This window comes from Monodon monoceros, unplaced genomic scaffold, assembly GCF_005190385.1.
Source record: "Monodon monoceros isolate NGI ecotype Baffin Bay Population unplaced genomic scaffold, NGI_Narwhal_1 Super_Scaffold_4, whole genome shotgun sequence".
NCBI lineage: Eukaryota > Metazoa > Chordata > Mammalia > Artiodactyla > Monodontidae > Monodon > Monodon monoceros.
In genome coordinates, this window is record NW_021703781.1 from 75,109,403 (window position 1) to 75,124,734 (window position 15,332).

At 37.5% G+C, this 15,332-nt stretch overlaps 1 protein-coding gene across 5 annotated transcripts in view; it reads left to right on the top strand.

The window, feature by feature from the left end:
* The window catches only part of ZRANB1 (zinc finger RANBP2-type containing 1), a 66,413-nt gene that overhangs the window by 12,313 nt on the left and 38,768 nt on the right, over positions 1–15,332 (top strand). Inside the window, exons 2-3 of one of the 5 annotated variants that reach the window (XM_029245599.1) lie at positions 6,482–6,507; positions 10,064–10,914. In XM_029245599.1, the coding sequence (XP_029101432.1) occupies positions 10,101–10,914 (814 nt within the window). In that variant the 5' untranslated portion in view covers positions 6,482–6,507; positions 10,064–10,100. Of the gene's footprint in view, positions 1–6,481; positions 6,508–8,613; positions 8,768–10,046; positions 10,915–15,332 lie in introns of those variants that run through there. The other 4 variants (XM_029245597.1, XM_029245598.1, XM_029245595.1 and 1 more) reach the window with 4 other exon arrangements.

Sequence of the window (15,332 nt, forward strand, 5' to 3'; positions counted from 1 at the left end):
TTTCCAATCTGTATTTTTATTTCCTTTTCTTGTTTTACAGTATTAGCAGGAATTTCCAGTTTAACACTGAAAAGGAGTAGTGAGAGGGAACGTCCTTGCCTTATTACTGATATCAGCTGGAAAGTTTCTAGTTTCTCACCATTAAGTTAGGTGTAGGGTTTTTTTTTTCTCGGTACGCGGGCCTCTCACTGTGGTGGCCCCTCCCGCTGCGGAGCACAGGCTCCGGATGCGCAGGCTCAGCGGCCATGGCCCACAGGCCCAGCCGCTCCGCGGCACGCGGGATCCTCCCGGACCGGGGCTCGAACCCGCGTCCCCTGCATCGGCAGGCGGACTCTCAACCACTGTGCCACCAGGGAAGCCCTAGTCCTTTTCTTGTACATTATTCTGTATCCACATTCTCTGCAACGGATTGGATCCCTTGATTTTATTTCATTTTCTTTGTGACATTCTCCACAGATATATATCATTGGCTGCTGCTTTGGGTGTTGAACGTCCTTCTGGGTGTCCATTGTTGTTTCCACGTAACACGGAGAAACTTGCCTGCTTTTCCGAACAGGTTCTGCCTCGCCGCTGTAGTTTCAGCAATCATAAAATTATTCTGTAAAATTGCTATAAAAGTTTGTAAATGCTTATTCTCAGTTTCTCTACAGACTAGTAAACAGTTTGTAGAATATCGCAGGGCCCTGGACCAAGTTTTGAGTAGCACTGTTAACAATATACAGCATACTGCTTCTTGCTCCTTTTCTAATCTTAGCAATCTAAGCCTTAATTCTTAGTCTATAATAGCATTTGTTACCTTCTTGATAGATTTTTAAAACTTTTCATTATGAAAAATTCCAAACATATATAGAGAGACTAGGAGAATGAATTCTCATGTATCCATCACCCAGTTAATAACATATGGCCAGTCTTGTTTCATTTATATTCTTCTTGCTTCTTCCCAGTGGATTATTTTAAAGCAAATTCAAGCCATTTTATAACATTGTAAATAATTCAGTATGTGTCTCTTAAGGGAAAAGTATTCTTTTAGAAAAATAGGTACCATACTGTTAATCACACCTTAACATTTAAACAACTTCTTAATATCAAATCAATTTTTAACATGTATATAAGTTTTAATATACACACACTCATAGGAATTTGCTGATTGCATCTCCACGGAAATCAGTTTGTTCCTCTGTCCCCTGTGATCCTGTAAACTGGTAGTTAGATCTAGAAGCTTGATCACGTTCAGGTTTGATAACTGTTACTATTATTTGGCACAGATAATTCATAGGTGGTATGATGTATGGATGTATGATATAGCTTTGTTTTAGAAATAGGATTTTGTTACTGCTTAGATACATTAAGTGATCATTAATATTAAGTATATATTTTAAAATTTGAGCTTGTCACTTGTCACAGATGGAGCAGGGAAAAGTTAAAAAATGTTTTAATTAACTTTGGAAATAGAGTATTTGCAAAATAAATTGAATAAGCAAGATTTTAAAGTGAGTCTTTTTAAAAAATTTTTTATTGGAGTATAGTTGATTTGCAATGTTGTTAGTTTCAGGTGTACAGCAAAGTGAATCAATTATACATATATCCACTCTCTTTTAGATTCTTTTCCCATATATGCCATTGAAAAGTATTGAGTAGAGTTCCCTGTGCTATACAGTAGGTTCTTATTATCTATTTTATATATAAATCCCAACCTTCCAATTTATCGTCCCCCCTAAAGTGAGTCCTTACATAGAAGAATGTGAGACTTTGGAGATTCTGGAGATCATCTTGTTTAACTCATTTATTTTTTCACAGATGGGAAAATGGAAGCTCTTAGAGATAAAAATAATTTATTAACTATCTCACAGATAGTCATTCTTTGCTTTTCTTTAACACAAGGTCATGTATAGGTAGTGTGATTAATACACACCTGTCATTTGGGGAGACTTTTCCCTTTTTCAGTTGTCTCAATGCAAATGGAGGGCTTTATTATTTTAATTGACATACAGTGGTTTCTTTAGTAATCTGGATTAGTGTATTGGTTTAAGAGAAGTCAGGCTGACTTTTATTAATAATATTTTCTTCCCCAGGGATTGCCTCTGAAATTAAAAATACTTAAGACATTTTATAGTCTAAAGTCGTGATAAATACCTCAGATTGGTGGTTTTTTCTTCCACTCAATTTTACATGGAAAATTTAGTATATCTTGTTTTATAAATAACTTTTTAGGTCCTGCTTACTTAACTTTTTAGGCATTTTGCAGTAGTTCTCAATCTAGATAAGCTTTGGGAAGATTCTCTGTAATTTTGAAAAGCTAAAATGTGAGCAAAATGGGTGTTAACAAGTTTTTTATTTTTTTAAGTTTGCTTGTTTAGATATTGTATGTTATTGGTTATCTAGGAAAGACTGTTTAGTGAGGCACTACATGCAGTTTATTAATTGTCCAAATTCTGGATAGTGGGAATAAGTGACTATGGGCTGCAGTATAAATGTATTTTTATTACATTGTCTGTCTGCTACAGACTTTGGAACCAGAATGCCCAGGTTCAAATCCTGGCTCTGCCACTTAGTAGCTTTGTGACTTTGGGCAAGTTACTCAACTTCTCTTTTCCTGTTTCCAGTCTTTAAAATTGGAGATAATAGTAGTACCTGTTTCATAGGGTTCTGAAGATTAGATTACCTGATGTATAGGTACAGTGCTTAGAACAGTGTCTGGCACACAGTACACGCTTAAGTGTTAGCTATTTTCTTTTCTTAGTTGGATGAGGCTGACCCTGGCAAAGTTGTGAAGTAGACAGAGTTGGCCTGGACATACATCCATCTCTAATGGTTGGGTAAGCAGTCCTTTCAACCTGCTGCTGTCTTTGGCATTCCTTCCCAGGTTGCCCTTTGCTAAACTTTTGCCTACTTATTCTCCCTGTCTCTGCAATGAAAATCCAACTCACAAAATCCCCACCCTACTTTCCTGTTATTCATTACAGTAGGAATTGTGAAAAAAGTAATCTAATTGAATGACTTCATACTATTAATAAGTAACACTTGTAAATAATTTGCCTTTATAAAATAAGTGTTTTAATTCATCTAACTTTAGGGGATTAGATGTTAGGGAAAATGACAAAGAAATTTGAACAGGGTCGAGGCGTTGGGAACAAGATGTTTTTGGACAAGAGAGTAGCTCTGAATTGGTTTTGCCTTGGAATATTTCATTCGTTTGTGCCTGCTTTTCAAATCGTTTTCTTTCTTTCTTTTGTATTAGAACTCACTGATTAGTTAAAAATTTCTACCCCTCCTTTCTCTGTCACATAGATAACATAGTGTTTGGTTAAAAAGGTAGCCTTTAGTTGGACTAGGTTTAGTAGTGACTGTTGATTGGTTCCTGTGGATATTGTTAATTGGGACTAATTTGTTCAGTGTGAACAGAGAATAGATACGATGATAAAAGAAATCAAATTCTGAATGAAGTAGTATGTTCACAGCTTTTGCGAAAGTTGTTTTATTGTATTTTAAATGCTGGCTTTATATGCAGTCTTGGAGATAATCTCTCCATTTCCATGTACGTTTAAGAAAGCCGTAGTCATCTTTCATCTACTTAAATTGCAGGTGTCCTGAGTACAAGGACAGTATTTTATCTACGTGGTTATATCTCTCCACGTTTCTGAGTGCGTAGTTTTGTTTGGGATTATAATTTGGGGTACGTGATTGACCTGTGATGTCTCTGAAACTGTGTAAAGAAATCATGCTAAGATGGGTTCTACAGTAGCTCAAGATGGATCTATCTATCTATGTATCTTATCTATGTATCTGTTACTCCTCCTTCCTTTCTAGTTACTGTCTAGGAACTGGAGAGTACAGAGGAAGTTGATGAAATTACAGATAAAGCCCTAGTATATAAAGAGGTAGAATTCCTCCAGAAATGACTAGAAGATAGATTTTTAAAAAGGAGCATTACTATTGTTTTGTGTAAGATTTGACACACTGTAAGTTAATTTTGTGTCTATATATCTTCTTCCATTCTAATCAGTGGATTACTAATTATCCAGCGGTTTAAAGAAAAACCATTAGCATTGTAGCTGTTATTAGTTTTCCTAATTAACACCATGTTGACTTATTGAAATGTAAACTTTGTATTTCTTGTTATATTTTAAGGACTTAGGTTTGGTGGAATGAAGTTAGATGTACTGGTTGTACTGGTAATTGACTTAGTTAATTAAGGCATAGTGCCAGTAAGGCCAAGGTCACCATGACAGGTGTTATTTAACTGTTATTATTTTAACTATTATTTTAACCAGATTAATTTTGTCTAATTTGTCCACACATTCCTTGGAAGGGGCCTTCTTAGCAAATCTCATTAGATGCAGATGACATAGATAACAGTGATCTGTATGGGAGGAAGGTCAGCATATTTTTGGGTCTCACTGATTCTTAATCATGTATACATAATTTCACAAAGATTTAGGACTTTTAATGATCACAAAGGTTTGTGCACTTGTGCCCTTAACACCACAGGACTTGAATAGTTAACCAGCTCATGCATGCCTTGCCTTGGTACCTAGGTGTTAGAGGCAGACACTTTGTACTGAGGTCTTACCACAGGAGTGGATCCCATCCTCTAGAATTTCTCCTTTTTCTTGAAATTGCTCAAAAGCTCCACTCCTTTCTTTGTTCAGGTCACTCAACATGGTCTCTTCTCTGGATTTTACTGAACATAGGGCTGGTCCACATTCCATGCCACTAGAATCCCTGAGCCAAAGTATGTATGTATGTGTGTATTTATTTATTTATGGCTGTTGGGTCTTTGTTGCTGCACACGAACTTTCTCTTGTTGTGGCGAGTGGGGGATACTCTTCGTTGCGGTGTGCAGGCTTCTCATTGCGGTAGCTTCTCTTGTTGTGGAGCACGGGCTGTAGGCGCGCGGCCTGTAGGCGTGCGGCCTTCAGTAGTTGTGGTGTGTTGGGCTCAGTAGTTGTGGCTCGTGGGCTCTAGAGCGCAGGCTCAGTAGTTGTGGCGCGTGGGCTTACTTGCTCCGCGGCACGTGGAATCTTCCCGGACCAGGGCTCGAACCTGTTTTCCCCTGCATTGGCAGGCTGATTCTCAACCACTGTGCCACCAGGGAAATCCCTGAGCCATAGTTTTTGAAAGCTTGGCTACCTGATTGAAAATTGAGGGGAGGAAATGATATGGGGAAGACACACAAGTCAGTGTTCCAGAAACTAGCCCCAAGAAGACATACAGTAGGTGCCAAATGTCGATAGAAGTGTGGTTGCTTGGAGTGTACTTGAAATGATTTGAAAAAACTTTACGAGAGAGATGAGATTAGAACTGAACCTTAAAGGATGGGTAGGATTCGCCAGAACTGAGTGTGTGTCTGTTGTGCTTGTTTCTAAGGTAGTGCCTTCATGTGTGTATTGTGGAGGGATGGTGGTACCTGAATGAGTCTGGGGTGTGTGTGGTGTGTTTGTATGCTGGTAAGGAGTTGAGAGTTTATGCTGTTACAGCAGAGCTTCAGAAAGAGGGACTTGTTATTAGGAGGATTATTTTGGTAACCGTGAGCTGGAGGGATTTAGAGAGGGAAGGCGCTTAGGAGGCTATTACAGTAGTTCTGACCTGAACTGCAAAAGGGTTGATGGCAGCTGAAATGGAAAGAAAAGGACTGTTTGGACAGAAACCACTAGAAAGAATCTATGGGGAGAAGGCAGAATTCAAGATAAGTCTGAGTTTCTATGCTGGGTGCAGTAGTATTAGTGGTGTCCTTAACGGAAACTGGAGAGAGAAGTCAGGCTAGGGGTTTGTTGTGAGAGGAAGATAAGAGGATTTTAATATAGGATGTGACAAGATATTGGAGCCTGGAAATGAGGTGAGATTTGTAGATGGAGGGTTCACCAGTGCTTCTAGTTTTAGCTCTTTTTAAAATAAATAAATTTATTTATTTTATTTATTTATTTTTGGCTGCATTGGGTCTTTGTTGCTGCACGTGGGCCTTCTCTAGTTGCGGCCAGCGGGGGCTACTCTTCGTCGCGGTGCGCAGGCTTCTCATTGCGGTGGCTTCTCTACTTGCGGAGCACGGGCTCTAGGCGTGTGGGCTTCAGTAGTTGTGGCACGTGGGCTCAGTAGTTATGGCTCACGGGCTCTAGAGCACAGGCTCAGTAGTTGTTGCGCATGGGCTTAGTTGCTCCGCAGCATGTGGGATCTTCCCGGACCAGGGCTCGAACCCATGTCCCCTGCATTGGCAGGCGGATTCTTAACCACTGCGCCACCAGGAAAGCCCCGCTTCTAGTTTTAGCTTTCATCTTTAGTCCCCTAAAATGCTTTCTGAGCATTTTTAAATCTTCACAGATTTATGCTAATTAATATTTATATCAACAATTTATATTAATAAATTAATATTTATATTACTAAATATAGACCTAATATTAATAAAGCTAATATAAAACCGAAAGACTGTCAGTCCTTCCTTTGGATAACTGCTCATCATTTGACACTAACTGACAACTGCTCTCAGTTTGTTTCTCAAGGAGTCTGTGCTTGGTGAGGATCATTTCACTTCTTTAGTTCTCTCTCATAGGGTTTTTAGTAGGTGGTTGGGGGAATTTGTAGTGTAGCTACAATTTTGAGTAATTGACTTCAAAATAGGTATATTTATTCTACATTGTTTAGTAATGCTTCACAAATATGGTCTAATTAATTCACTACTAAGCATGACAATATAAAAAATGTTCAGTTATGAGCCCCTCCCTTTCCCTAGCCATTGACCCATACATCATAATGCTCATGCTTTTATTATTGTTTGAACTGGGAAGTACATAATCAAAAGCAGTTATGAATTTAATACTAGAAAATGGTTGCTATACTTGGAGACATTATTCAGTCTGTCTACATGTAGAGGTTGATGTATAAATAGATTCATGGACTCTTTGGTACACAAGATGGGAACTGCTGATACTGCATTTGAACCAAGGAATATTTGTTTTAAGAGTAGCACTTGTGTCTAGATCTGCTTAAAGAAAATCCATATTATACAGATTTTATTGTTGCTTTGTGTACCAATTAATTGAAGTATGATTCACTGGCTAGAATTTGGAAATCTGTATTTTATGCAGAAGTAGACTTGTAAATTAAATTTACTTGGGTATATGAATATATGTTAACCTGAAAGATATTTAGTAATTGTTTTATTTCAATGCACAGTATTAACTCTCAGAGCTGTTTGCTATTAAAAATTATTTCATGTTCTTTTTGACATCTGGTAGAAAAAGTGTACTCAGTGTTAATTTCACCTCAATAACGCAAAATCACATAGTTGAACTGATGTTACCTTTACTCTTCCATTCCATTTACTGTTACCACAGGTACAGGTGACTCTCTCAGATAATCCTCTCCAATGAATTTTAGCTTTTGGTTATGAAAAAACAATAATCCTAAGACAACGTCTTAATTCCCTATAGAGTTGGTACCGTGTACATCGTTATCTAATATAATGCACTTATCTTAAAACTCTTTTTTAATTTTTTGGCCACACCACGCAGCATGTGTGATCTTAGTTCCCCCACCAGGAATCGAACCCGTGCCCCCTGCATTGGAAGCGCATGATGTTAACCAGTGGACCACCAGGGAAGTCCCAAAACTCTTGAGCTTGGTTTTGGTATTGCTTAGTTACCTGAATTTTTGGGAGGGGTAGCCTGTTTACCAGGCATATATGACAATGATTCTTTATTTTTTGTTTGTTTTTTGTCAGACATGGACATTTAAGTATGTTATGCTGGCACATTAATTCCATGAAGATTAGTTAATGTAAGGCCACGAACTATTTAGTTGAGCCTACATCAAAGTAAGACTTAACAAAGCAAGCATGAATTTTTGAATGTGAATATTTTAAATGAAATACTGAAATTACTTATAGCCTTGGATATGTTCATTATGGCATTTGTTTTTGTCATAAGTTTCTGCTTGCTCATTTTAGTTTACAATAGCATGAGCAAGTAATTTATTTATATTTAATTCCTGAGAAACCAAAGGAAGAAACTGCCTAATGAATATGAAAGTTGCCATTAAATCTCAGTTGTCCATTTTATGGATGCTTTTATGATTATAGTCTTTGCCCTTCAACACACTTTCAGATTGCTGTCAAATGGTGTTTAATCAGTATGTACAAACTAAAGTGAAAAATCTAAGCAGATAAATTACCTGGGTTAGAGGAAAATAAAGTTGCTGAAGGAGAAAAAGACTTCAAAGTTAAATATAAGCTATATATTTTTGCTTTTTCTGTTTACTTGGTTTATGCCCCCTTTCCCCCTTCAATAATAACAAGTAATTCAGTAGGAATTAATTTATTAGGACTACCAATTCAAGATTAATGATACTAATAGTTCACACACACATATGGTTAAGGTTTTAGGGGAAAATATCTTTCCTATGTCTGATTTGACTCACCAGCCCAATCAGCTGATTTTATTGCTGTGTTAAATTAAAATTCTGAATATAGTAGTCCATTATTAAAATAAATGAGTAGGATTAAAATAGAGAATTTATTAAAATAAAGCCTTTTAAAAAAATAAATACTTTTGGATAAAGTAACAGGCTTCAAGTGAAATTCAGTTTTGGTCTCCTTTACAGGAATAGCTATTCACAGTCATACAGAACCACTTATCACGTTTTGCAGTATCTCCTGAGGAAGTCAGAATCTGAGCCACCATGACGACTGAATCTTGTCTTTGGTCTGATTTATAAGCTGTACTTTTATTCTGACCATGTGCAAGGTGGAGGCTATAGCATGGAAACTAAAATCTTAGTAAGTGTGATTTTTATTTTAGCTATTAAATAGTAGCCTCTCTTAACAGTGAATTTGTCCTCTTAACAAAGTTTACACTATAAAAGGGGTGAGGACTTGGCAAGCAGGGACATAACACTAATAAAGTGAAAGATTTTGCTTTTCAGGTTCAGGAAAAATCCCTGAGAATGAGAAGGAGAAGCTTCTATTACTCTGCCTAGAATTTCTTTCACTTTTCTGGTTACAAATAGGTGGCAGGATGATACTAATTTAGTTGAGAAGGGATTTAAGAAAATGGAGAGGCTGGCTTTAGTGGCCAGTGTCTAAATTCAAGCTATTTAAAAAAAATTATTATTACATTTGCTGTGCAAGTTGCTTCATTTATAAATGATTGTCTTTAAATTATAGTCTTCATTGTATTGCAGTGTTAGGAAGCCCAGTGTAGAATCCTAGGAGCCTCTTAAATAGTTAATATGTTTTTAATATGAATTGAATTTTGAGTATATTTTGAGTATAAATATTCAAAATTATATTGGAGCGATTATGCTAGTTGTTATGTCAGGGATGTTTCATCAGTTGATTGTCCCAAGCATAGGTGATGTGCAGTTTTTATGTTCTGCACTCTAGACAGAACAAGATTTTGAGGATATAGGCTATCAAGGAACTTTATCTCTGTTTCACAGTGTTACTTTGTTAATTGTAAGGATTACTACTTAACATCTTTCTTTCCTACCTGTGCTTATTAAGAGCAGTGGATAATTAGCACGTTTAGGCTGCTTTTCTCCCTTAGCAAGAATGATAGAATTGACTGTTTGATTTTCTGAATTCTTTAGTGAATCAAACATTGTGGTACTATACCTAGATAGCATAATAATCTATGTTGCTCATAATTTGAGAATGGCTATGTGTTTAAGATACTTGGTTTGTGTTCTGTCCCTTCCCTTTGAATCTTTTAACTATTGGTTGTTTTTCTAAATTGATGGTGATGACCTGGCTGAGATTAAACATTTCTGTTAGAGGATTCCTGATTTAACCTCATTCCCTCTTAGAATAAACCTCCCTTTATCTTCTGCCTTTTCTCTTGCATTCCAAAGTACAGTTTCATTAAATCCCCAGGTCTAAGATTTTTCTTTGGGAACTTATGTCCAGTATTTCTCTGGAAATTTTAAGAAAAGGTAGTTGAGTGTGAAATGTTACATGCATCTTTTGAGAAATTGAGGTTTTATAAGTTGAAGGGTACTTTTATATTTTGGGCATGTTTTCAGGGGTGGGATTATGTAGTTATTGTTTTAATAACCATGTCCTAATTATTTATAGCTTCCTGCCTGACATAACTCACTTCAAGAAGTGCACAATGTCAGAACGTGGAATTAAGTGGGCTTGTGAATACTGTACGTATGAAAACTGGCCATCTGCAATCAAGTGTACTATGTGTCGTGCCCAAAGACCTAGTGGAACAATAATTACAGAAGATCCATTTAAAAGTGGTTCAAGTGATGTCGGTAGAGATTGGGATCCTTCCGGCACCGAAGGAGGAAGTAGTCCTTTGATATGTCCAGACTCCAGTGCAAGACCAAGGGTTAAGTCTTCGTACAGCATGGAAAATGCGAATAAATGGTCATGCCACATGTGCACATATTTGAACTGGCCACGAGCAATCAGATGCACTCAGTGTTTATCCCAGCGTAGGACCAGGAGTCCCACAGAATCTCCTCAATCCTCAGGATCTGGCTCAAGACCAGTTGCTTTTTCTGTTGACCCTTGCGAGGAATACAATGATAGAAATAAACTGAACACAAGGACCCAGCATTGGACTTGTTCTATTTGCACATATGAAAACTGGGCCAAAGCTAAAAAATGTGTTGTTTGCGATCATCCCAGACCTAATAATATTGAAGCAATTGAGTTGGCAGAGACGGAAGAGGCTTCTTCAATAATAAATGAGCAAGACAGAGCTCGATGGAGAGGAAGCTGTAGCAGTGGCAACAGCCAAAGAAGATCACCGCCGACTACGAAACGGGACTCTGAGATGAAAATGGATTTTCAGAGGATTGAGTTGGCTGGTGCTGTTGGCAGCAAGGAGGAACTTGAAGTGGACTTCAAAAAACTAAAGCAAATTAAAAACAGGATGAAAAAGACTGATTGGCTATTCCTCAATGCTTGTGTGGGTAAGTTTCTTCATTTTTTGAATGGGATGGGAAAAGATATTAAAAATGACATGAAAGATATAAGGAAGGTCAGTATTATTTAGTATTTAGTTCATTCAGCATGATAGCTATAATCCCAGTATGCATGCATAAGAATCTCTGTATTTGTGATCTTGTCATAACGTTGTCTTAAATTGCCTCCCATTTCATTGTGCATGTGTCTTTCCATCATTAGAAAAACTTTTAAGTTATAGCAAAGATTTTTACATATCAGTAGTAAACCGTATACCTGGAGTTTAAAACTGCTACTCTATTTATTGTAACAAGATGTGACTGAGGAACACCAGCTGCTGCTTCAGAGTGTTTGTAAACAGTGTGAGCATCTTGTGATGATAGAAGCTTTAGTCAGATGTTAAAAATATCACAAAAATGTGTGACTCCAAGAAGTTGAACAAACATAATATTGACCTTGAAAATACTGATGTTAATTTAACATGAATGTCATGTAGTGAATATTTGCAAACTTTATGGCACTGATTTCACGTGGCCAGCTGATTCCATAGTTCAAATTATGATTTGTGTGTTTTGTGTTTTAGTGCTTTCCTAAGGAAATTCTGGATATTGGTCTCAGTCTCTGGCTCAGAGCTGTTCAGGGACAGAGACGTGTTGAGAGTAAGGTTTCCTCCAGTTATTGACCTTGTGAGTTAGTTATTCGTCATGTACTTCATAGAAGCAGTTGCTTGACTCCTCTGTATTTTTTTCCCTCCCCCTCTCGTTTTTTTGAATAGGTTAGCTATTTGAATTATATGATTTAAATTATTTGGATGGGGTGCTTACTTTGACATTAAGTTTTGTAAAGAAAATTTTGAGTAACTACTAAAGTTAAATCTGTGTGGAACAATAGCTAAGCCTTCAACATGGCTTAGCTGTGTATATATATTTTTTCAGTACTAATTTCTTTTGTTTATCACCCTGAATATAGCCCCAAGAATATGGAATACATAACTATATGAACCTGCAAGTCCTAAGAGTAGATTTCAAGAAATCTCAGTTTTTTAATTTTAGTTTTGTCCTGGCCAAAAAAAAAAAAAAAGTCCCAGCTGATGAGCCCTTCTGAACACCAGACACAGCAGGCACTTAGTAACTGTTAGCTCCAGTGTCCTCCTGTCCTGAGGAGGAGGGATGAAAGCACACTGAGCTGTCTTCAGCCACCTGTGCTGTTCCATTACATCGCATTGATTTTTTTCTCTCCCCAAATTGAGGTACCACAGATGGTGTGAATGTCTTTTTTTTTTTTTTAAACCAGGAGCTACAAAAGGGTTTTATTTATTATGAATTTTAAAAAATTGAGGTCAAATTCACATAACATAAAATTCATCATTTTGAAAATGAACAATTCAGTGGCATTTAGTGTATCCACAGTGTTGTACAACCACCACCTCTGTCTAGTTCTGAAACATTTTCATCACCCCAAAGGAAACTCTATACCCATTTAAACAGTACTCCACTTTTTCTCCTCCCCCAAGTCCCTGGTAATCACCAGTCTGCTTTCTGTTTCAGTAGATATACCTATTCTGAATGTTCCATATAAATGGAATCTTACATTATGTGATCTTTTGTATCTAGGTGTGATTGTCCTTTAATTACCTGTATGCCTTTTGGAACACTCTTAAAATTATTTTTGCAGGCAGTAGCATACTATGTAAATGCTAACTACAAGGTGGTGTTATAGTACATGTAAATTTATAGATGGTAATGAACTACACTGCAGTGATTTTTAACCTCTTTTGGGGTCACTGTTTCTTCAAGTTAGTGTATCGTATGTTAAGAACTCTTGCTTTGAATTATTTTCTCCCCTTGACACACACGTTAGACCAATCAATATATCTTTGTCTTTATGGCTGTTATTTCTTGTCTTTGTGACTGTGTCTTCTTGGTGCTGCCTTTATTTCTTTACCTATATCTGCTTCTTTTGGATAACCATCCTTGTACCTCTTTGCATTCTTACAGCTGAACAAAAACTTCTCCCAGTAGGACCGATATTAAATTTGGTCTTATTTCATTTATAAAACAGTTTCTTTGTCATTAAATCCGCATTCCCACATGCTCCAGAGTTTCTAGGTTCTTAGGGCCAAGGATTGATTGTAATTGGTTCTTGGTAATTGGTTCTTGGTAATGTGGATTCTGTCTTTCCTATCAGCAAATATTTTTGACTATTCACTGCATAATATGGTTCTCAACTGTTGTAGAAAGATTATGGCTCTGTCTTTATTGGGTAGTCATATCCTGATTTGTAAATATCCTTGAAATATGTTAAAAACTTTTAGTTGTTTACATTGTATTGGGTTAACGGAAGTCCACAAGTATTGAAAATGAATCTTTTTTTTTTGTTTGTTTTTTTGGCCACACTGTGCGGCGTGTGGGATCTTAGTTCCCCGATCAGGGATCGAACCCGCACCCGCTGCAGTGGAAGGCGGAGTCTTAACCAGTGGGCCGCTGGGGAAGTCTCCGAAAAGTATTCTTTACTTCTCCCTTTCTACCTGTCTTTTGCTCTCCAGATTTCATTAGATATGGTATTTTACGGTTTATCGATGTTAGGCATGTAAGAAAACTATCTTAGTGTTTGCTCTGGCAGCACATATACTTAAAAAATCATCTCCAAAGTACATACACTAAGTATAAAATGTATAATGTGCATAAAATTTATACTAAGTATAAAATGTGAGACTTTCCCATTTGAAATTGAAATAAAAAAAATCACCCTCAGCCTTGTACCTGGTAAAATGGGAATGAGGAAGATTCAGTATTGAGAAGCGTAAAGCTAAAGCTTCCACGGTATTAAGTAAGTATGTTTTACATGACTGTTGGGTATAAGTTTCACATAGGTCACATTATCTTACGTGATGAGAGGAAGTTGGGGACGTCCAACATCCAACATTTTACTGGTGCCAAAACCTGACACCAGTAAAAATGGAATCTGGGAGTGGGAGTGAAATGGTAACGGCAGAGGTGTGAATTTAAATGTGCTGTTGTCTCTGGAGTGTCAGCAGTGTGGTGCCAGGTTATTTTCTGGGAGGTCCTGTCAGTGCTAATCATGGTCTAACTTTCCCACTGGACAGATCATAATGTCTCTAGAGATAAAGTAGCACTACCTAACATACCGTTTTAGTTCTGCTGTTGTATTGAATCAGTTGCCCTTTAGAAGAACATTTAAATTTGTGATCCCAAGTTGATCCCTTGAAAAGTTACAGGGTCAGAGAAGAATCTCAAATTAAATCTGTATAATAACTTTTGTATGCCTGAGCCCTGGACTCTCATATCCAGCGGCCGCCTATACAACATCTTCTCTTGAATATGTAATATTTCAAACTCAGTGAGGCTAAAAAACTGAACTGGTCTCTCAAATCTGTTCTCTCACTCCCCCCATCTCAGTTGATGGCAAGTTCATCGTTTTATTTGCTGCGTCCAGAGCCTTGGTCATCCTTGGTTTTCTTCTTTTTCTCTTATACTCCATTCTCACTGGCTTTGTCTTCAAAATATACCCAGCATCTGGCCACCTCTCAGTACACTGGTCCAAGCCATGATCCCCTCTATGTCTGTGTCCTCCTTTACAAACTGTTCTCTGAATAGGAGCTACTCTTCTAAAACTTTGCTTAGAACCCTCCAGTGATTCTCGCTGTGTTGCTCAGAGTAAAAGCCAATTTTATAGGCTCTCTCTGCTTTCTATCCCACACCTACTTTCCCCACTTTTATACAAACACACGTTTCCCTCTAACCTTATCTGTTACTCTCAACCTCGCTCATTCACTCCTGCCCTCTAGCCACCTTTCTTGTCTGCAAATAAGCCTCAAGTTTTGTACTTGCTCTTTCTTCTGCCCGGATTGCTTTCTCTAGATTGCAGGGTTAGCTAATTTACTTCTTTCAGGTGTTTTCTCACATGTCACCTTCTCTGTGAGGCCTCAAATTTCAGCCCTGTCCTGTCCTCTCTTCCCCCAACTTTAATTTTCTTCACAACACTTGTTACCTCCTAATACACTTATTAGAAGTCACCTCATTTGTCTCTCTCTTGCTTAGAACTTAAGCTTTCTGAAGGCCAGGAATTTTGTCTGTTTTGTTCACAGCTGTTTGCTAGTACCTAAAACATTGCCTTATATATAGCAGGCATTGAAATTTTTGTTAATGAGTGAATAAACATTTGTGGAAACTGGAATTTGGACAGATAGACCTTCCAAAGACAAATAAACCTTTTTGCTTTTCTCCTAAATTTCTTAATTCTTTGCCTTCTTCCTAGCTTTCTGTACTTTTCACCTTACAGACTACCTGGAGCTCAACCCACTGGGAGCCAGCTTGGCTTCTTCCTGTCAGGTGAAGACAGAGCAAGTAGGTCCCATAGGGTTTTATTGGAAAGAGTAGAGAGGCCTCAGTTTATCACTAGGCAG